The 21,063-nt window shown below is 53.9% G+C and overlaps 2 protein-coding genes across 6 annotated transcripts in view; both read right to left on the reverse strand.

The window, feature by feature from the left end:
- Positions 1–1,396: 1,396 nt before the first annotated feature.
- On the reverse strand, positions 1,397–3,288 carry MUSTN1 (musculoskeletal, embryonic nuclear protein 1). Of its 3 annotated transcripts, none has more exons than XM_005547384.5 (3): positions 3,209–3,288; positions 1,898–2,030; positions 1,397–1,712 (listed from the first exon to the last, which is right to left on the reverse strand). In XM_005547384.5, exons 1-3 carry the CDS (start codon positions 3,215–3,217, stop codon positions 1,606–1,608), a joined length of 249 nt encoding a protein of 82 aa, XP_005547441.1. In that variant the 5' UTR covers positions 3,218–3,288; the 3' UTR covers positions 1,397–1,605. The 3 variants fall into 3 exon arrangements, with proteins under 3 accessions (XP_005547441.1, XP_005547440.1, XP_015301507.1); XM_005547383.5 differs by having other exon boundaries at positions 3,023–3,288; XM_015446021.4 differs by having other exon boundaries at positions 3,013–3,288.
- A 2,638-nt stretch (positions 3,289–5,926) lies between these two features.
- The window catches only part of STIMATE (STIM activating enhancer), a 63,433-nt gene continuing 48,296 nt past the window's right edge, over positions 5,927–21,063 (reverse strand). For 2 of the 3 annotated variants that reach the window (XM_045386066.3, XM_005547385.5), the window contains 5 exons: positions 18,335–18,456; positions 13,455–13,567; positions 12,344–12,421; positions 11,433–11,582; positions 5,927–8,920 (listed from right to left, as the gene is read on the reverse strand). In XM_045386066.3, the coding sequence (XP_045242001.1) occupies positions 8,804–8,920; positions 11,433–11,582; positions 12,344–12,421; positions 13,455–13,567; positions 18,335–18,456 (580 nt within the window). In that variant the 3' untranslated portion in view covers positions 5,927–8,803. Of the gene's footprint in view, positions 8,921–11,432; positions 11,583–12,343; positions 12,422–13,454; positions 13,568–15,844; positions 17,765–18,334; positions 18,457–21,063 lie in introns of those variants that run through there. The other variant, XM_074032470.1, reaches the window with a different exon arrangement.

A 21,063-nucleotide genomic window follows, 5' to 3' on the forward strand; every position in this document is an offset into this window, starting at 1 on the left:
AAAGTGGGATTGAGTGAGAACATATTATGCGCTCTGGGCGCTGCTGGGGTTAGCGTTCCCTGGTGGCTCTGCGGAAGCCAGCTCCTGAATCTGTGTCCACACATGGGTAAAGATGAGTCATAAAAATGTGGCCAGGTGCCAAGTCCTGGATCGGGGAAGGACGGGCTCCGTGACACCAGCTCTGAGGGGGCCAGCTGCCTTGGGGACCTATGGGGGGTCTTGGGGCAGCCAGTGGCTTCCAGAGGCTGGGGAGGGTTTTCTCTACCAGTCCTGTCTCCATGAGAGGTGGCGGCAGGCCTGGGGCAAGGGTGCCATAGACTGGAGCTATTTCTACAGCTGCAGAGACGACGCTCCCCTTCCTCAGCATGACTGGCCAGAAGCCTCGTCTCTGCGCACGTCTCCACTGCTCACCTTTTTGGCTCTGGATGAGATTGGGATTACACAGGGGAACACACTCCTTTCAGTGTCTGGGGGAAGAGTCTCCCCATGGGGTCCAGCAAGTAGGACCAGGCCCTTCCTCACAGCAGGTCTGCTCCCTTGGGGCACAGAGCACAGGCCCAGCCCGGACCCAGGGCTATATTAGGAGGCCAGGCTGGCCGGGACTATGGGAAAGGTTCTGGGCAGCCAGAACCTCCTGGGGCAGGAGGGCATCCCTAGCAGGCGTCAGCCCTGAGCCAGGCACCACAAGCCCAGGCTCTGCCAGTCCAGCTCCGAAAGGAGCCACCGTCAGCCTGTCCATGGTCATAGTCTTGCCATCAAAACAGGACAGGCCTCTATAGGTCTTCTGAACCTGGCAGTTCCAGGCACATGGGGGACAGAGGACTGCAGAGGGAAGGGTCATGCAGGCTGAGAATCCGGTGTTCCTATGCCTCAGGCGGTCTGGTTGGAGCAGACTGTGGGAGGCTTATCCCCGCTGTTTGGAAGAGACAGTAGCTCAGGACACTGACTGCCAGAGAGGAATCTCAATCTGGCTTTGCCTTGGAGGGGACAAAAGCTGGCAAGGAGGCAGTGTGAACCAAAGTGCAGGGAGAGGGGTTTGGAGGTCCCCAGGTGCTGCAGAGCCTGCCGGCCCTCAGAGGCTTCTCAGCAGCTTCTGTGGAGGGCAGGGGGAGAGGTGGTCTCTGAGACCCCACCCACTTCACTCTGAGCAGTGTCATCATGGCCTGCTTTATGGAATAGGCTCCAGCTCAACTCCTCTGTAGTATAAAAGGGGAAACTGAGGCTCAGAAGAGTCTGAAGTCACAGGTCAGCACCGGGTCTCCACGTCCAAGGCAGCATGTGGCAGTGGCCATCATAGCACCTGTGCTATCCCCTGGGATCCTCCCAAATGGACATGTTCCATGTTCCCACCCTGTCCTCCCTCAATAGTGGCCAAAGCCAGGGACCAGCCAACACCTTCCAACCGCCGGGGCCACACGGGCATCCTCTTTATTGGTGCTTCCAAGGTGCTGGTGCGGAGCCCTTGGTCGAAGGGCCAGGACTGTGGGGCAGGGTGGCAGCCCCAGAGACAGCAGGGGCGAGGAAGTGCTCTGGCATAAAAAAGAGTTCCTGGGAAAGGCTCCTGTTTCTGAGCATTCAGGCAGCAAGGGGAGTGGTGCGCACTTCTCAGCCGAAGACACTCTTGGCGGGTCCGGCTTTGGGCTTCTCAAAGACAGTCTCGGTGCCTGTGCGGGTGCGGCTGAACACCGAGGGGGCGGCCGAGCCAGCTTGCTCTGTGGGAGGAGGCAAAGTCAGGGGCCAGCCTGGCTTCCCAGGAGGGAAGGTCCCTTATGATGGGTGCACCCTTTCCTGAGTCCAGGAATACTGGATTCTCAGAAAAGGATCCTTGACCACCTCCCCCCACCAGACACACACCTGCACCCCCACCCCCAGCCCCAGATGGCGTGAGGACACTCACCACACTCCCGCATGACCTGGTAGGTCTTGGACTTGATTTCTTGGTTCTTGGTCAGGTTTCCTCGGGCCCCCTTCAGGTCCTCCTCCTTCACAGGGGGACGCTTCTTCTTGATAGGGGCTTCCTGAGCACCAGCCTTGGAGATCCAAGAGCCTCATCTTACTACCCGAAGTCTCGAGGCGGGCACACCTACCTCTGTGCCTTGGCCCAAACCCCTCTTCTCTGTTCACTAAACCCAAGCCTATTCAAGGCTCTACTCCTTTTCCACAGAAAGCCTTCCCAACTATGCTCCACCTGCTGCAGGTCTCCCAGCTGTCTTGGTCTGACTTGCCCATGTGCCCTTCCCCTATAGCCTGGGAGCTCCTGGGAGCAGTGGCTGCTGCAGCCTCATACTGGTGTGTCTGTCTGCCTGGCCAAGCTCAGGGCTGGGCACAGTGGGGAACGGTGAAGGGGACTATCTCTGAGGTTGGGCAATACTAGGGCATTTGGTTAGTTCCAAAACCTGCTCACTGGGTGCCAAGGGGTCCCTCAAGGATTGCCCAAAAGCGCCAGTATTTACTTTGTGTCTTTGGGGCTGGAAATGGGGTAGAAGGACCAGATGCCCACAGAGTTACAGTCCAAAGTGCCACCCACCCACGGAGCAGGCAGCAAGGACAATCCTCTCCCTTGGCAGACTGGTTTGTCCCTCCAGGGTGGGGGACACCCAGGCTCAGTGTTTAGCCTACCCCTCAACCCAGGCGCCTGTGAGTCTGAGACCTGCCTGTGCTTGGGTGCAGGTGCAGGCATTTCCTCCGTCAGCCTGGGACAGGCTCCTCAGAGCAACACACTACACCCCTGCACAGGGATGCACCCAGCTGTGCCCCTCCAGCCTCATGTGCACACACATACAGCTTCATGCATATATCATACACAGAGACAGACAGACCTATGTGTGTAGCTACACACAGCATGCATGGCTGCAGGGGCCATAGCTACAAATGCACAAAGCTCTATACACTGAGTTACAGCAGCAGCACACACATGCATGCACACAAACGCGCCCCCCGCCCACACACACAGGCACATGCAGAGATCTAAGCCCCCACCCCTAACATTTCTCTCCACTCCTCCTAACAAACCATGGAATACCACCAAAGCCACACAGAAGAGGGGTTCTTCAGGGGGTCCTCCCTGAGCCCCCATCTCCCAAGGGCTGCAGAGCCTCCAGTTCATGCTTGGGGCTCAGTTCAAGACACAGCTGCCAGAGCCGAAAGTGTCCAGGACTCCACCTCCACTCCCTCTGGCATCAACACAGCCCATGCTGGGCCCTCCTACCTGGGACATGGTGGGTATTGTGTAAGCGCTGGGTCTTTGAAGGTGCCTGTCTGGCAGGCAGCAGCTGCTGGAGAAGGTCTGAGCGGAGCCCAGCCTTCTGGAACTTATATAGCCTGCTTGCTTGTCCCGGAGAGCCACTGCCCCTCCTCCGGCAGGCTCCCTGATGATTCAGGTCCGCAGGGTCGCTGGCTTCAGAGTTTATTCTCAGCGATGAGAGGGGCTCCGAGTACTGCTGCCTGGGGCTTGCAGCCCTGATGAAAGCAGACGGCTGCAGAGACCCTGTGCCTTCCGGGACAGCTGCTTGATTCCCCCGGGGGAGGTGCTGGCACTGGTGGACTTGCTATGTGTTTACGGATGTGGGTCCTGGAATGTGTGACCATCTGAATTGTTCCTCTGCAAGGGTTCATCCCAGTGTGTGGGGTGGGTGTGGGGTGTCCCTGAGGGAACGGAGGGCCCTAGCCGGCTTGGACTGCTCCAAGCTTGTTTTTCTTCCTCTTCCATCCCTTCCCCTGGATTCCAGTGGAGAGATTTTCCATCCCTGCATGGTGGTAGAGCAGGAGCTTCCCGTGTCTGCTCCCTTTGCTCACGGCAAGCTCACTGGGCCCTGACAGCAAACCCAGAGAGAGAGGCTGCCGCAGGCCCACAGGTGGAGAGCCTGAGGTAAAGGGGCCTGGGGAGTTGCTCAGCAAACCCAGAGAGAGAGGGGCTGCCGCAGGCCCACAGGTGGACAGCCTGAGGTACAGAGGCCTGGGGAGTTGCTCATGGTTTTGCTGATGTACTTGTCCTCTGTCCCATTCCAACTGCAAGTTCAGCGAGGGGGAGTAAGGGGTCTGGAAAGGACCAGGCAGGAAACCATGCTCAATGGTGATGGCACTGAGAGAAGTGGGAGGCAGGCTCAGGCTCAGGTCTCCGACTAGGTGCGGCCACCACAGGGAGGCTGGCCTGCAGGACAGTTTCAGTTGGGGGACAGTGAAGCCCACTCCAGGTATTGAGCTGTGGAGACAACAGGCCCAATCGCTCCCCTGGAAGGTCACTTAGCTCTTCTCTGCTAAAAGCTCCTAACACACTCCTCCTTGCAAGGGGAAGATCCCCCAGGGCACAGGACAGGACCCTAAGCCTGGAGTGGGTGTGGGGAATAGGTAGGCACAGGAGGTTGGGGCCCTCCCAGTGACAGACATATCTAAGTCCTTTTCAGTTTATGGAGATTATTTTTATCCTTGAAGGCTCCAGGCAGATGGAACCCAACCAGGCACTGACATTTGGTTATCCCAAATGCCACTCCATTGCTGTCATACTTTGAACCCCACCCCAATACCCCTCCTGCCATCCTGGCTCCAGGAGGCCAATGAGAGGACTGCCAGGCTTGATCTGAGACAAGTGCTGACATGAGGAATGCCCAGGATGTGGCACATGGGCGAAGAGGCTGCCGAGGGCAGGCCAGGCCTCGTGGGGGCCTTCCACTAGCTCCAGGGGTGCCCCTGCAGATGGCACCTGACGCTGACGCTCTACCCAGGGACCTGCCTTCCAGCCCCGCAGCCTCAGGGACGAGGATGTGGGCTGCTCACTGCTTATACTCTACCTCCCCAACATGACATCCTCCTCAGAGACGGACTTGCTTTAATTCTCACTAGCGAGGAAGTGGAGATGGACATGGCAAGAGCATGTTTGGGTTTTCCATGGGCAGATGCGGGCTCCCACTCCTGCCATGAGGCTCCGTAAGGTTCCTTCTCACTCTGGTCTCTGGGGAGAACTTTCTAATTCACAGGGGAATCTTTTTTAACCCTGCCAAGCTGTTTCACCTCCAGAGAACACACAAACAACAACCACAAATGTGATGGCTTCTTTTTTTAAAAAACTGTAATAAGATGCCAAACTTTATTGTAAACCATTTTACAATGTAAGTACATTATCTCTTTCATTTCAAAAAAACGTTTCTGTGAATCCTACCACCACCGATTAAGCACCCCCACTGGATGGCTGCTGAAGTGGGCCATGGTTTTGCTCGCATAGGTCTGACTTCTAACAAACTTCAGGAAAAGAAAAATCAAATTTAAAACAACCCAACCAACCAACCACCAACCAACCCAGGAGCTCAAGGTGCTCGTGGCAAGTCAGACCGTAAGTCCCTTACCGAAAGCCAAGCCCCTCAGAGCTGCCAGTGTTTCACAAAGTGAAACAGAGAGCTCTGCACTCTCAGCCGCAAACGTGTGAAACTTCTAAAAGCCAGCCCCACACTCTACGAGGCAGCTGCTCTGGCCGGTGGGAAGCTCCTTGTACTGCCTATCTTAGCCTGGCTGTGAAAAGGCCAGTGAACTGCAAGGGCAGAGTGGGCTGCCAGCTGGGCGCTGTTCCCTCCAGGGTTCTGAGGCAGCCTTTGGACATAAACTTGGGGCTGCAGCCTACAGGCTTACACTGCCTAAGGGAAGTCACAGCTTGGATTTGAGCCTTTTAACATTTTCCCTGAAGAAAGAGGCATGACAGGTGACATTAACCCATGACTCCCTGTTGCCAGGGAAGACACAAGTTAAAACTTGAGGAAGGAGACCACCAGCATGGCCGAGGGGCCACAGACCCTCCTCTTGCATGTGTGCAAGCTGAGTGGACCAAGAAGCCATCACCACCTGGGATCTCACCAACATCCCCCCTTGCCCCCGGGGTTGCCATTGTCAACAACCCTCTGACAGCAAAACGAAATAACAGTATCAACCACCTCTTCCATTTGGATATGACAGTTCTACCTCATTAGTTTATTTCCAATAGTTACAAGAAATTTGTTCATGACCTTGACTTGCAAGGTTCCATCACAGGTGGCTTGGCTGAGGTCCAGATTTGGACAAATCGGATTGATAGCACACAATATCCAGTCAACGTCCCATCATTTCTCAGCACGGTGATGGATGCCATGTGGCCAGGTGAAGAGCTGCACCTCGTAAGGCACCTTGGAGCAGGTGGTGAGGAAACTCATCCCAGGGAGGGAGGGCAGCTCGGGAGGAAGTCCTGACCACAGCCCTCTGATGTGCTCTCATGGGATGGTGCACCACGGAAGAGCCCCCAGTGACTGCAGGAGGCACTCCTGGGGATACAGATTTGTGTGTGTGCACACACACATATACACGAGAAAGGGAAGGCCAAACACGAGAGGTGCCCTATGGTGAGACACCCTATTAGACCCCCATCCCCTGGTCAGCCAGCTACTAGCTGCAGCCCAGAGACTAAAGCCCTTTCTGAAAATCAGGATACAGGGAAAAACCATCACTCCTCAGCTACCTCTTTGTTCCCCAAACCCACTGCTCCCTGGGAACTGGGCCGAGCCTTCAGATGAGACCATCTGAGGTTTACATAACCCAGGGTTTGTTTCACAGCTTTCACAGATTATGGCTCTTCTATCCCCTGCCCTGTTTGGAAACATTAGGAGCTCAAGACTGAACATGAAGCTCTGATTGTGAGCTCCAGGAAGGTGGAAGAAACAGCTGCAGGCACAGGTTGTTCAAACCAAAATGAAACAGGAGGGGAGGAATCAGAACTGAGTCAGTGATGCCATGAGCGCCTCTTAGGAACATGAGTTCCTGACCGTCCTGTCAGGAACATGAGTCTTGGTCTTCCCAATGCGACTGAGAATGGCCTGGTTCCCGCCACTCTTCCCCACTAGAGAGCTGCTGGGGGAAATAATGGCTACCATAGCTGTGGATGGGAGGGAGCACGGAGTCAGTCTGAGCAGGAGCGACACCGGCAAAATTGCCTCCTACCGCAGTTACAGTCCCTGCTCCTCTCGGCATCCTGGCTCTGCACTCCTGGCGGAAGATGGGCTGAGGAGGCCTCCCTGATGTTCACCTTCAAGTCCAGAACAGGCAGGACTCTGAGAGGCAGACGGCAGTCCCAGGGTACCTGGTTTAACAGCTGGGTTCATGCGCCACAATTCGGACCCAATGTGCTTAAGTGAAACACATGTTCATGCAGGTCTAAAAGGAAGGTTCTAAGTGGAGTGGCCTCCTCTGCACTTGTCTCACTTAAAGTCCAGCCTGTCTCCCTTCTAGCTCACACCTTAGCAGTGTGGCTTCCTGTTCCTAACCATCCGTGGCCACCTCTGAGCTTGACAAACCACTGAGCAGTGCCCCTACCTTGCTGCTTCCACAGCAGGGAAACTGCCGGGGTCAGCCCATTCCACAGTCACTCAGGAAACTCCCAAAGCCACAGGGGCCTGTAGCCATGCTGAGGAGTAGGGGCCACTCCCCAGGGAGGGGACACGGCCTAGAAGCACCTTGCCCTGCCTGTGGTTTAGAGTGAGCTCTCTCACCCCTGCCTGCCTTAGCCACCTCAGCTTTGGAGGGCGAGAAAAACAGGATCACTTTGTGAGGCAGATGTTCTCCAGAATGCTGTGCAAAACAAATAGACGACACTAGGATGACAGGTACTAGGGCAGCAGGAGAGGAGGTTCCTGGTGCTGCGTCCAGAGGCTGGCTCTGAAGGCTGCAGCAGTGGGGGCTGAGAGGCCAAGACCACTTTAAATCGTGATTAGAGGCTCTGCAGACAGGCAGACCGCACTGGAGTCTGGTAGTCTTGGGTCCTCTGGACACAAAGACCTCTTAGCTAAGCTCCTTTCTTGGTCAAATTTAACTAAGACCTCTAATCTGCCAGCAGGAACGCTAGAGCTCGCCGGCCATGGACAGAGCTCTTCCTGTTCCACACACTCTGCAGCTCCTGGATCTGCATCCAGACCAGCTGCTCTAAGCTTGGGTCTGATCTTCACAGAACCACTGGGTTTGCTGATTCTAGAGAAGAGCCATCCTCCTTCCCTCCCCAATCATTTGTCTCATCTTATCATAGGGCATCATCTAACAATATTCCAAATAAAAAACTCCCGACTTTTTCCTCCTGCCAGCCCACACCCCATGAAAGGCAAATAAACCCATTTCTTTGGGGATTAAAAAGAGTTTTTAAATACAATAGTATGAAAATATAACTTAAAAATATAAAAGTCAAACAGCATACGGAAGACTTAAAAATCTCTGTTTTGCCCATTAGTCCCATAAGTACTCTGTAGGAAATAAACACATACCCCCAACCCGGTAACACTGTCACAGCTCATAAAACCAGCTTCAGAAATCAATAGTTACAAAAGCCATTTCGAGTAAGAAAGCATTCCGTTTCCAACTTGGTCAACGAGTCACTTTTAGCCCAAAGGCATTACATGTTGGCACTGCCCACAGCCGTGGTGAGGGAACCCACCCACGGTCTGTGTGCCTGTGCTTCCTTCCACCTTGCCACCTGGTTGGACATGGGGCAGGGCCTCAGGTCCCTCACAACACTGTCTGGGACAACAACAAACAAACACAACTCCTTCCTTGCATATTTGGTCAGTGTTTGTAGTGCAACTGAATGGGGACCTCCAGCCGCCCGTGGCCCCCTCGGGCGCTGGCTCCTCTTCCCTCTTTTTAAGTCACAGTAGTCTGGGGGCAGGCGAGAGCGGGCAGAGACAGCAAGAGGAGCAGAGGTAGAAAGGAAGGGCAGAGAGTGGGGAAGGAGCGATGCTGCGGGATGACCTCTGCACACCAGCGGCTGGCGGGGCCCTCCTGTCACCCCCAGCATGGGAATGTGTCATACGGGCAGGCCGAAGCGGTGCTTCTTTTTCTTCACAGGCTTGAGGGGGGTCAGTCTGCGGAGGTCCTCCTCCACGTCAGACTCCTCCATCTCGTCATCCGCCGAGATCAGGATCTAAGGCAGTGGAGAGGTAGGGCCCGAGTCACCCCCAGCAGGGCCTTCTTCATTTGCCCTCCGTGGACTCTGGGCCCTTCAAGTCTCATGTTTCTTTTGTGTGTGGTTTTTTTTTTTTTTGGACAGAGTCTCACTCTGTCACCCAAGCTGGAGTGTCATGGCACGATCTCGGCTCATTGCAACCTCTGCCTCCTGAGTTCAACTGATTCTCCTGCCTCAGCCTACTGAGTAGCTGGGATTACAGGTGCGAGCCACCATGCCTGGTTAATTTTTTTTTTTTTTTTTTTTTGAGATGGAGTCTCACTCTGTCGCCCAGGATGGAGTGCAGTGGCTGGATCTCAGCTCACTGCAAGCTCCGCCTCCCGGGTTCATGCCATTCTCCTGCCTCAGCCTCCCGAGTAGCTGGGACCACAGGCGCCCGCCACCTCGCCCGGCTAGTTTTTTGTATTTTTTAGTAGAGACGGGGTTTCACCATGTTAGCCAGGATGGTCTCGATCTCCTGACCTCGTGATCTGCCCCTCTCAGCCTCCCAAAGTGCTGGGATTACAGGCTTGAGCCACCGCGCCCGGCCCCAATTTTTTTTTTTTTTTTTTTGCTACTTTTAGTAGACATGAGATTTCACTACGTTGGCCAGGCTGGTCTCAAACTCAAGTAATCCACCTGCTTCGGTCTCCCAAAGTGCTGGGATTGCAGGCATGAGCCACCATGCCTGGCCAAGTCTTACGTTTCTTTACAAGAGAGTGAGGGAACGCTCCCTATACTCAGTGAGACACACTAGCCTCCATAGGCCATGTTCACTCCAAGGACACTCATGGGCTACTGAAGACAGCACTGAGTCAACAGACCCCCTTCCTCTGCTAATGTTCCCCACTTCTCGGTCCACCTCCAGGGGAACCGACCTCCACCAGGACAAACTCAGCAGGGATCTGCAGCCTAAGGTCACCCTGGCTAAAAAAAGCTCAACCATGACACATGCAGTTGTTGAAGCTGCCTTAAATACTGCAGAGGCAGACTGAAAAACCTCTTTCAAAAGGAAGAGAAAGCATCTGTGGGCAAGGGGAGTCCAGCGTGGCTGCTGAGCCAACTCTGCAACTGCTGAAGACAAATAGCGGCACTTTGCTGTTCTAAGCCCCTGGAATGACTCAGCCATGCAGCTGGGGCAAACACACTCATTCCCTGCCTGCCTGCCTGGCTCCTTAGACCTCTGAATACCAGGGAAAGGTTGGAACCGCCTAGGTTGGGATAAGGAGGTCCAAAGTCCACCTGTGCAGGGAAACATGAACTCCTATTCTAGGGCAGGGCAAGCAGTCTCATCTCCTCTTCCCTGCACTGCTCCCTTGCAGGGCTTCCTGCCTCTAGTCTTGGTCCTGACCACCACACTCCCACTGCTCCTCACTGCCTGTACGAGCACATGCCAGTGCCTCAGCCTAGATCACAGGGCATCGCCCATCTAGCTCGGCCTGTGCCTCACTTCTTGTCCTTCTGTCCTGTGCTCCAGAATACAAGCCACAGTGCATTTCACACTATGGCCCAGACACCAAACCATGTGACTATGAATGCTCATGAGCTGCTGCTTCTGCCCGTAACACTGTTTGCCACTCACCTAATGTTCACCAAGCTCTCATGACAGGCGCTGGCCAGATTCTAGGGACAAGCACCTAGAGAAGACACGGCTTCCCCTCTGTCCTACTCATCTATTCGTCTTCTGAAACTCCCTCCAGGCTGTCCCAGGGCCCTCGTTGGGTTCTGCCTACGCCTCAATCTCAGAACATATTACGGTGTCATGACAAGCTACTTATGTGTCCACCTGCACCTCACCCATGCATCTGACGGACTCTCCAGGGAAGATGTTCGTCTCAGCTTTTCTGCAGCTCCCACCTGCACACAGTGCTCTCCGCCTCGGGAGCTTCCCGGGCCTCCCATGAGCTGGCCCTGCACGCAGATGTGGGGTGAGTGCTGCAGGGCCACCAGAACACATATCCTGGCCTCAAGGCTGCTATTCATGGCCACTGTTCTTCCCTGAGGTCCACAGAAGACCAGAAAATAAGGGGGGGATGAGGTTCCTCCTGTAAGGTCTGGTTACCCCTATATTTTAGAAGTTTCCAGCTGCCTTAGCCAACACTTCCCTTGCTCTTTAGTGGTGGGCAGAGATTCAAATACCCTAATGCTTGAAGGTCAACCGCCAGGCCCATGATGGTCCTTGCCAGCTCACCAAACAAGGCAGCACCTCCCTCTCCTGTCATCTCCACCAACAGAGGAACTGTCGCAGGCAAGCCACCCCCATCTGCTATGCCCCCCTGCCCTAGGCAGGCCCAAGGGACAGTGGGAATGGGTCCTGGCTGGACAGAGCTGTCTGTCCCTCCCTCATCTCTGGCTCAGCCTCTTCTCCCGCCCTTTGGCTCGCACTGTGACTTAGCACTCAAGGGAAGACCAAACACAAACATGAGACCAGAGACCCCCTTGGGCCAACGACGTGATGGCTTGGGCCCTTGGAGAGTCGGGGAGGCCCTACCTCAGACTCAGACTCCTCGTGGGATGCGGCCCTCCGGTAGCGGACCTTGCTCCCATTCCTTGAGTCCTGGTTGGCTCCCCTTTCTTCTAGCTTAGCTTTCGTCTTCCCCTTTCTCATGAGGAAATTGTCCACTACCCAAAACATCAAAGCCTGCGGGAAGGAAAAATGCAGGTTACTTTGGGATAAACCATTTTTCAAAGCAAAGCCGAGCAGCCCCCTATCCGCCCACTCCCATTCCAGGTTAAAAGATCCAGAGCTAGAGAAAGAAAAACCCAATCCAATCACCCTGCTATCTCCCAAAGCTTAGAAAGAGACTCCCAGTCTCTGTGTCCTCAGGTTCAGTTTTCTGATCAGTGTGTGCAAGGAACGTGCCCTGAGAAGTCTTTGTTGTGGTAATTGGGGGAACAGCCTGTTTGGGGCCTGGAAGCAAGGTCTCTGGACACGCGTTCCGGGACCCTCCCCACAGACTCCGTGTGGGTGGCCAGCACACCCTGCCATTGTCTGTTTGTCCCAGCTTCCCTCACCACTTCTGTTTCCTAACTTCTAGCCATTGTGCTCGGGAGTTTCTCAAGATCCGTGGTCAGGAATGAACGATGGGTACGTTTGAAACGATCCTGAACTAGAGGCTGGCGCTACACATGGGTGGGGCTTCTTGGTGGGAGGCCCCTTGGCAGGGAGGGCAAGATAAAGCTCCCAGGCCCCTCCATCCTGGATGGGGGCCCTGGGATGGGGCCTTGCCTTTTGAGGGGGTAATCATGCCATTTTCAGGTCTGGGGGTGGGAGAGGTGGCAAATGGTCACGCAAAAAGACCTAAGGGCTACCAAGTGAGCTTTCTGTCCAACTCAGAACTTTGGACAGGAACCCTGCCAGGCAGGGAGCAAACTGACGTAAAAACGCAACATGGCACTGACGTTGACAAAGAAGGGGACGATCAGCATGACGATGGCCAGCTTCAAGTCTGGGTTTTCAATGGGATTCAACAGGGCCACCTGTAAAGAGAAGCAGACTCAGTGAGGTAGGGAGAGGCCACTGAAGAGTGTGCCTGGGGTGGGTGGGTGGTACCCACAGGCCCTGAGGAAGCCTTAGCTTAGACGCTTCCCCCAAAGCCCAGTGGGAGCATCACCTCATGCCCAAGGTTCCCAGATGAGACTGTCCACAAGGAACCCTTGGAGACAACATGGAGCAGCTGGTGCTTCGGCAGCATTCGCCTCAGTGTGGACTTGCAAAGTGCAGTGGGCATACAGCCACCAAGCCAGGGCAAAGCAAGCAGTGCCCACTGGGAGAGTGGAGTGCAAGCTTCAAGGGGCTGGAGGAGTGAACTCAGCAGATGCTCATTATAGACACCAGCAAGGAGGCCCCAGACCACGTTCTAACAGAAATCCCACACCTCAACCACCCCGAAAAGACAACAGCTCTGAAAAGCCTTGGCTTATTTTCTTAAATAAAATCCAGCCACAAATAAAACCCAAAGGAGGCCAAGCTGAGCCACTTGTTCTCAAAGGCTTCTGGCTGGTCTTCCGTGGGCATTTGGGGATGAGGAGTGGGGGTTTATCTACACAGAACTGGGGTCAGAGGGCAGAGGCCAGGGTTGGAGAGCCCGTAGGCTGGCCAGGGCATCAGCACGCCGAAGGTCACAGACTGTGGAAGCTGCCTGTGGCACCAAATGGCTCAGTTAAACTATCAGCCAAGAGAGATGTGTGACAGGATATCTGCCGATGTAGAAACATGAGTCGCTGCAAGGCCTAAAAACCACCATCAGATGGTAGCAAGCCAAGGGCAGGGACTGTATTTCATTAGTTTTATACATCCCAAGGCTTCATCTAGAACAGACATTTAAAGTGGATGGACGCTAAGAATTGACAAGCTCTTTGGAGTAGTTGCCACATCAGACCAAATCCAGGACGCATTCACAGAGTTAAAACAGAAGTTTGGTTTTCCTAGAGTTGGTGTGTGTCGGTGATGGAGAGGAAGTGCTGCTTGCTCAGCGTGGCAAGGAGCTGCTAACGCAGGGACGAAGCAAACCTTTTTCCACTGAAGTATGAGGAGGACGATGAAGACGACAGATTTTTCAAAAATCATGATCACGATGTAAAGAGCGCACTGCCCGACCCAGGCTCCACACTGCAGAGGGTCTCCTGCAGGGACAGGCAGGTGCTTAGTCACACGGGGGCCAGGCATCCGAGTGAGATGATGTCCCCACCCCACTCCCCCACACACCCCAGAACCCTGGCTGTAAAGGTACTTAATGAGTCCCCCAAAGTCTAAAAGATTACCTCATCCTTAACAGACAAATGCAGCATTTTAAATAAAATCAGAGAATTCCTTATTTGAAGATACTAAAATGGACTTTAAGAGATCCTAAGATGGGATTAAAAAGCGCTAAAGTTAGGAAATGCTCATTGCTGGAGCTCAGAAAAGCTGTTCTTTCTGCCTGCTGGCAGCAGAAGCTGTATGAAGCAAGACTGCTATTCTTATCCGTTGTTGATTTTTCCAGTGACGGCAGGGCTACCCCTCCCTTCTCTGTCCACGAGTGGACTGATGTTTGTGGAGGATGAAGCAGGACCCAGTCGCTTTGTCTCCCACCTCCCCACCTCCCATTCCTTACCCCACTCCCCGGGCCATCCCTGATACCCCAGCCTTGAGAGCAGAAACGTGACTCTGGAGGAATCTGGACTCTGACTGTCCAGCATGGGTCACTCCAAACACCTTGGCCAGGGACAAGGAAGTGGAGAGAAGCCCTTGGGGCAAGGAGGTGGGAGGGATGGGCCGGGGCCCAGGGCTGTGACAAAGGTCCATCTAGGACCCCTTCAGTCACCATGCTTGAGAAACCGAGGGACCTAATAGTCCAAGCTGGGGGACATGCAGGCCCTGGAGTGTCTCCAGGACATTCTGAACGGAGAGACCAGCCCCTCCAGGGAATGATCCTGTGACATGAAGAACCCTAGGGTAGCTCCTGGGAGCCACACAGGCCTCCCCAAAGTGGGAGACCCATGGGAGAGCAGGATGTGGGAAAGCCGCCTGGGTCTCACCCTGGAAATTCTGCCAGAGCTGCCTTACCATAGCTGGTCAGAAGAGGGGGTACAGGGTAGCGTTTTGCGGGGGTGGGCAAAGGCCCTAATCCAGGCTGTGAGAAGATAATTTGGTCCAAAGAGAAATATCTAGCTTCTCATTTGGCTTTTATCGGTTCTGTAGCAATCCCTGTTTGGGCACCCATGCTGGAGGCCCACGCCCTGCCCAAGCCTGTCAGCTGTACACAAGGGAATGCCTTTATGCAGCTGTAATGGACAAAACACCACGCCATTCCCTTTTCTGGAAAACCCGGGGAGAAGTGTGGCAGAAAACAGGCAGAAACATATCAGGCACCTCTTCTGAGCAATTCCTTTCTACTTTCACTTAAGGGATAGGAAACATTTGAGCCAAAAAACTCATTTCAGAAGCATAATCCCTCCTTGATAGGTTAATGAGTTTTGCAATCCTTTTCCTTTCGGTAAGTCACCAAAGCTTATCAAGAGCAGTTCTCAAAACAACAGATGAACTTATTTGTGAGAAACCATTACGTAAGTTTGAGGACAGTCGGACAGAAAGCGCCACTAGGAAATCTCTCTGCGAGGACTGGAGTGTTTGGGAGCCAGCAGAGAGCGCGGCACCGCTTATTTACTATGGAAGGACGTCCGCTCGCTCGGCATGCTCACTCCATCTGCTCTTCGGTTTTAAGTGACTGACAAGGAGGAAAATGCTTTTCCTCCCACCCATCTCACGTCGCCCTGGTGTTCTAAGTTTCTGCTACACAACTTAGCTGCAGCTGCCTCTTTAATTTAGATGCTAGAATAAGAAAGTTCAGAAACGAGAAAAGAGAAAAAGCAGCCGTGACCCCCTCTGGCACACCATTTCCTCTGGGCACCCAGATCTCACGCAGCCACTGTTGGGAGAAGCGCAAGTGGCTGCTGTGTTTCCTGACTCCTGTTTCACTTGTGAGTCTTGCAGACGTGCCCCCGCCCCGCCCCAGTCTCCTCTTTAAAGGACAGACATGCCAGGCAGTGTTGCATGTCCTGCTCTGTCATTGCTGTTACTGTTTTCTTAGAGACGGGGTCTCACTCTGTTGTTCAGACTGGAGCGCAGTGGCATGAACACAGCTTACTGCATCCTCAAACTCCTAGGCTCGAGTGATCCTCCTGCCTCAGCTTCCCAAGTAGCCGGGACTAAGGATGCGTGTCATTGTGCCTGGCTAATTTTTAAAAACATTTTTTCTGTAGGGACGGGGTCTTGCTTTGTTGCCAAGGCTGGTCTTAAGCTCCTGGGCTCAAGCGATCCTCCCCGCTTAGTCCCCCAAAGTGCTGGGAATGACAGGTGTGAGCCACTGCACCCGGCCCTGTGTGTCTTGCTTTTTACTGCAAGGAACAACCTCAGGCATGTAGGTGTTTTGTTTAGGTTTAATTATTTCCTCAGTAGAAGTCACAGGAATAGGGGCCAAAAGGAGGGAACACATCTGTGGTGAGAGGCTTCCAAAAGGGAGAGTTTGGCCAGGGATGGGCAGCAAGACCCATGAAGCACCGTGACCCAGACGTCAGGGCTTCCACATGGGAAAGAGTGGCATGGTAATCAGAGTGCAGACACCATGCACTGGATCTGGTCTCAACCGCTGGGGCTGTGTGGCCTATTTCCCTGAGTCCCACATTCTCATCAGCAAACTCATGGCTTTCTCTTCTAGGAACAAAAGACACGTCGTAGAAAATAAGCCCCTCTTCTCCATTTACACGAGAAGAGAGCTGTGGGGACCTCTGCCTCAAATGGATGGGCAGGATAACAGGTGTGGGAGGCGGAGTAACAGCCCCACACAGTTGCCCACATCCAAATCCCTGGAACCTGGGCGTGTGCAGCATCACACAGCAAAGGAGAATTGAGGCTGCAAATGGAATTAAGGTTGCTAGTCAGCTCACTTTAAGACAGGGAGAGTATTCTGAGGGTCTAGGTGGGGCCAAGGTAATCACAAGTAAATGTAAATCACACTTTAAAGTGGAAGTCCGCAGGAAGTCAGGGCAACTTGATGTGGGATAAACCCAGCGACTGTTGTTGGCTTTGAAGATGGAGGGAGGGGCTGCGAGCCAAGGCTTACAGGCAGACTTTAGAGGCTGGAAAGGGCGAGAAAACAATCTTCCCAGAGGCTCCAGAAGCCAGCCCCACTGACACTGGGACCTTAGCCCAGTGAGACCCATGGCAGACATCTGAACGAAAAAAGATAATCAACTTGTGTTGTTTCAGTTTGTGCTATGAAGTTTGTGGAAATGTTACAGTAGCAATAGAAAATAACATAAATTGATGGAAATAGAAAACAACAGGTAACTGAGCAGACAAGCTATCCTTCCTCAGCCTGGGGAGGACTCAGGATAGTCCCTGCAGCTTTATTTGGAGACATTCTGGCTTGAAGACTCTGGCTCCCAAAGGCAGTGGTGGGATGACGCAGGGGCAGGGGCCGAGGCAGGCCAAGAGATTGAGAAGGAGGCTGATCTACCCTTGGGGATGAAGACAAAATGTGAGGGAACAACTGGTAGCATTAATGCTTGGTGTATCCGAACCAGACCTGATCTTCACTCCCAGGTCACTGAGCAGCACCTGACTGACTGTGGTGGATCCACCTTAGCACTGGTCAGCTATAGTAGAGCTGGGAGCCATGCCTTCCAGAAGGGATCTCAACTGCAAAGGAGTAGTTGTGAGCACTGTTTGTGGGGGTGGTGGGAGGGTTTAGGTATCCTGGTGCAGCAGGCCCAGGCTCCCATAGCTATGCACCGGCTGGGTGAGCTTTGTGCGTCACGTAACTCCTTTGGGTGTCCATTCTATAAATGAAGATGACGCTGTGTTAGTCCCCCTGCTGTAGTCCATTTCTGTTCCGCAGCTGAGGACTCAATGACTCGCAGCTTCTCAGAAGCCTTCCCTGGAGCCACAGGAGGCACACGCTGTGTGTTGGATGCTATCTTAAGTCAGTGACTCATCAGGCATCAAGTAACGGGGCTAAGAAAAGCCCTCCCCTGACTTCATCTCCCCTCAACAGAGACAAACAATTACTTGAGATTTCTGGAAATACCCAAGGCACTCATTGCCAGCTCCATGAATTGGCTCCCCTTTTAAACCGTCAGTGCCTTGTGAATCTTCAGTCATCTAGGAGTGAGTGGCCCTTGAGCCCACAGCCATGAGCTCTTTGGGACAGGAGAGTGCGGATCCCGAATTCCATCCGCTCTCCCTCCCTCTTGTCCTCTGTGGCTCTCTCAAGGCAAAGGTTCCATTGATGCTGCTCCACCTGGGAAGAGGAGCTTCTGCCTGCAGACACCCGGGGCCAGCTGTAAGGGTGGGAGAGAGCTGATGTTACCCCTAACTCTGTTCTGAACACCTCAGAGGGCAGCGAGGGCCTGAGGAAGCCACCCTCCAGTACCAGCCGTGTGGAACGGCCTGGCGACAGGACAGGCACAGATGTGCAGCAGCAAGAGAGGCACGGCTTGCTGCCTCGTTACTGAATACCCTCAGAACATGAGGGCTGCCCCATCTCCCTAACCTGCTGGCAGGTGGCGTGAGCTCGACAGGCAGCCTGGCGGAATGAAGAGGCCCTGTGGTCCTGTGTGTGGGACTGCTGGTGTCTTCCAGGAGAAGGGACAGACATTCAGCCTTCTCTCTGCGTCTAGTGTCTCCTGTCTCCTGCTACCTTCCCTGCCATAAGGTGAGGGCCTTGGCGGTAAAGCAGGCACCCATACCCACAGGAGGGTGAGCTCGAACCCAGAACAGCCCCCTCTACCACAAAGAGGAGACAATGGCAGCTCTCCAGCCATTTCTGGATCTGTTTGCCTGGTGGGCCGCATGGGGCAAGGAGCAGAGACCTCCAGCAGTTCCCTCATGCCCTGTCCACAGCACATTACCATATTCGCCGAAGCGCAGGGACTCCCACTGCTGCCACTCCACCAGGACGCTGACGGCACGCACCCCCACGTAGATGAGCAGCATGCCCACAGTGGCATCCAGGAGGAAGTTGATGAGGTACCTGTGAGGACAGGGCACATGCATGCTCACGGCAGAAGCCACAGGGCCAGAGGTCATGGCTGACGCGGGTGGCCTGAGGGAAGCGGACGGCCCCAGCATTTGTTTGGGCCCATTCTGGGGGCTGGCAGCCCTCATGTGCTAGTGTAGCTGTCACTTCCAGGTGCCTCCCAACCACGTGCTGAAGCTCATCAGGAGTGGGACCACCTGAGGGAGGTGAGTGAGGGGCAAAGACACTTAAAAACTGCCAGTGCTGGCCGGGTGAGGTGGCTCACACCTGTGATCCCAGCACTTTGGGAGGCCGAGCCAGGCGGATCACGAGGTCAGAAGATCAAGACCATCCTGGCTAACACGGTGAAACTCCGTCTCTACTAGAAATACAAAAAAATTAGCTGGGCGTGGTGGCATGTGCCTGTAATCCCAGCTACTCGGGAGGCTGAGGCAGGGGAATCGCTTGAACCCGGGAGGCGGAGGTTGCAGTGAGCCGAGATTGCACCACTGCACCCCAGCCTGCGCGACAGAGCGAGATTCCATCTCCAAAAAACAAAACAAAAACCTGCCAGTGCGTCTGCCAGGTGAAGGTTCAATGGAAGACAGAGTACCTGGAAGCAGCCAGGGAAGTCACCAGGAAATAGAACTTAACTGATGACAGAAATGCCTATGCAATGATTCTGCTCACTCCCTGAAAGTCCAGCCCAGGAAGCCCAGAACAGTGCTGCTGCACCAGAGAGCTACAGGAAAACAGCCTCTGGGGTTTCACAGACAAAGAGGGCAGGGCCACGTGGCCTTCGCCCATCCCCATCTGCAGTCAAGCCTAAGTAATATTTTTACACTTTTTTTTTTTTTGAGATGGAGTCTCCCTCTACCGCCCAGGCTGGAGTGCAGTGGTGCAATCTCAGCTCACTGCAGCCTCTGCCTCCGGGGTTCAAGTGATTCTCCTGCCTCAGCCTCCCAAGTAGCTGGGATTACAGGTGCCCACCACCACACCCAGTTAATTTTTGTATTTTTAGTAGAGACAGGGTTTCATCATGTTGGCCAGGCTGGTCTTGAACTTCCGGCCTCAAGTGATCTGCCTGCCTTGGCCTCCCAAAGTGCTGGGATTACAGGCCTACACCACCGTGCCCGACCTACACTTTAAAGGGAGAGCTTTCCTCCCTATGGGAAAAGGCAAGATAACTGGGGGAATGAGAGGAGGATGCTCTGAAGGGCGTGCCACATGGACTGTGTTCTTGTAAGGTCTGTTTCCATCTGACACAAAATCTTTTCTCTCACCAAAGAAAGGCCCTTTGCCACTCACCCTCTCTTGAGGGCTTGTACCCAGATCCAGCTGAGCACTGCTGACCACAAGCCCCAGCTCTCCACGGTAGACAGAGTGGGAGGCAAGGGCACTGGGTCCAGTACTGACCCTCTGAGATACCATGTGGCTCTGAAATCCTTGCAGGTAAGCTCCAGGACACCACATGCCCCAGCTGTGGTGGGCTTTCCAGTGGCTGAGGCTTGAGACATTTTGTGCAGCCTCACAGCCTCCTATCCCGGGCTGGAGCTTTGGTGATGTGCACACAGCACTCTGATGCCAGAGGGCGCAGCCTGTGCTAGGGTAGGTCAGCAGGAAAACCCATGCAAAGAGGGAGGGGGCATTTCTCCTGCCTGCCCTTCCTCTGTAAAATCACAAGGGGTCACTCTCAGACCAGAGATGGCAGGAGCGGCAATTGCTTCCAAGGCAATTTCTCTCTGGCCTGAAGCTATGCTGCTCTCAAATACTTTAATTTGTGTCCAGAGCATCTCACGCCTGCGAGAACAAGGACATGTGATGTACATACAGGCCTTACTTTCATTCATTCACTTAGCAAACATTTACGAGCCTACTGTGCGCCACGCCTTGGGAATAAAGAGAGAAACTTCTATGTTCCATACTCAACACAGATGATTCTGACATAGCAAAGCATCATGTGGGCCCTGGAGGCCAGACTGGTTTGGCTCCATGACTCCTGAGCGGTGTGAACTTACAGTATATATAACCTCTCTGTGCCTCAGTTCCATAACTGTAAAATGGGGATAATCAAAGTCTCTATTAATATATGGCAGGCTGCTGTAAAGACAAAGGGAGGCAGAAGAGGTAGGCAAGCCTCCTCTGCCACTCCACCTGCTAAGAGAAGAACCGTGTGGGTGCCATTAGCAAGGAGGACAGAATATCATGGCAGGATTGAGGTCACAGATTGCTCTGGGGGCTGCATGGAAGGCACGCTGCAGTGATAAGGTGGAAGAGGTCAATGATGGTCAACAACAGTTTTGACCCTGAATGGGTGATGCCACAGAGTAGCCCCAGTGTGTCCTCCTGTGAGCCCCAGTGAGACACTCCTGTAGGGCATTATTCTTCCTTGCCAGGGGTGGCTTGGAAACTGGGAAACATAAGGACACTAGAAAATCAAAGGACAGAACTTGGATTGATGAACAGAAAGCCAGTGCACAGGGAAAGTGTCACCATGTAAAGCCCTACAAGCCGACTGATAGCTGTGTATGTGAGCTCCAAGACAGCATGCACAGCATGGTCTCTCAGAGGAGCACAGAGGAAAAGGGGAGCACCCTCTCCTCAAGCCAGAGGGAGCAGGAC

Source organism: Macaca fascicularis, chromosome 2, assembly GCF_037993035.2.
Source record: "Macaca fascicularis isolate 582-1 chromosome 2, T2T-MFA8v1.1".
Lineage (NCBI taxonomy): Eukaryota > Metazoa > Chordata > Mammalia > Primates > Cercopithecidae > Macaca > Macaca fascicularis.

Excerpts from the sequence above, each read along its gene's own strand:
- MUSTN1 (XM_005547383.5), bottom strand. The coding sequence starts at position 3,106 with ATGAACTGGAGGCTCTGCAGCCCTTGGGAGATGGGGGCTCAGGGAGGA. Across the intron at positions 2,031-3,022 it reads TCTTCTGTGTGGCTTTGGTG|GCTGGTGCTCAGGAAGCCCC; the intron begins GTATTCCATGGT and ends TGGATCTCCAAG. Across the intron at positions 1,713-1,897 it reads CCAGGTCATGCGGGAGTGTG|AGCAAGCTGGCTCGGCCGCC; the intron begins GTGAGTGTCCTC and ends CTCCTCCCACAG.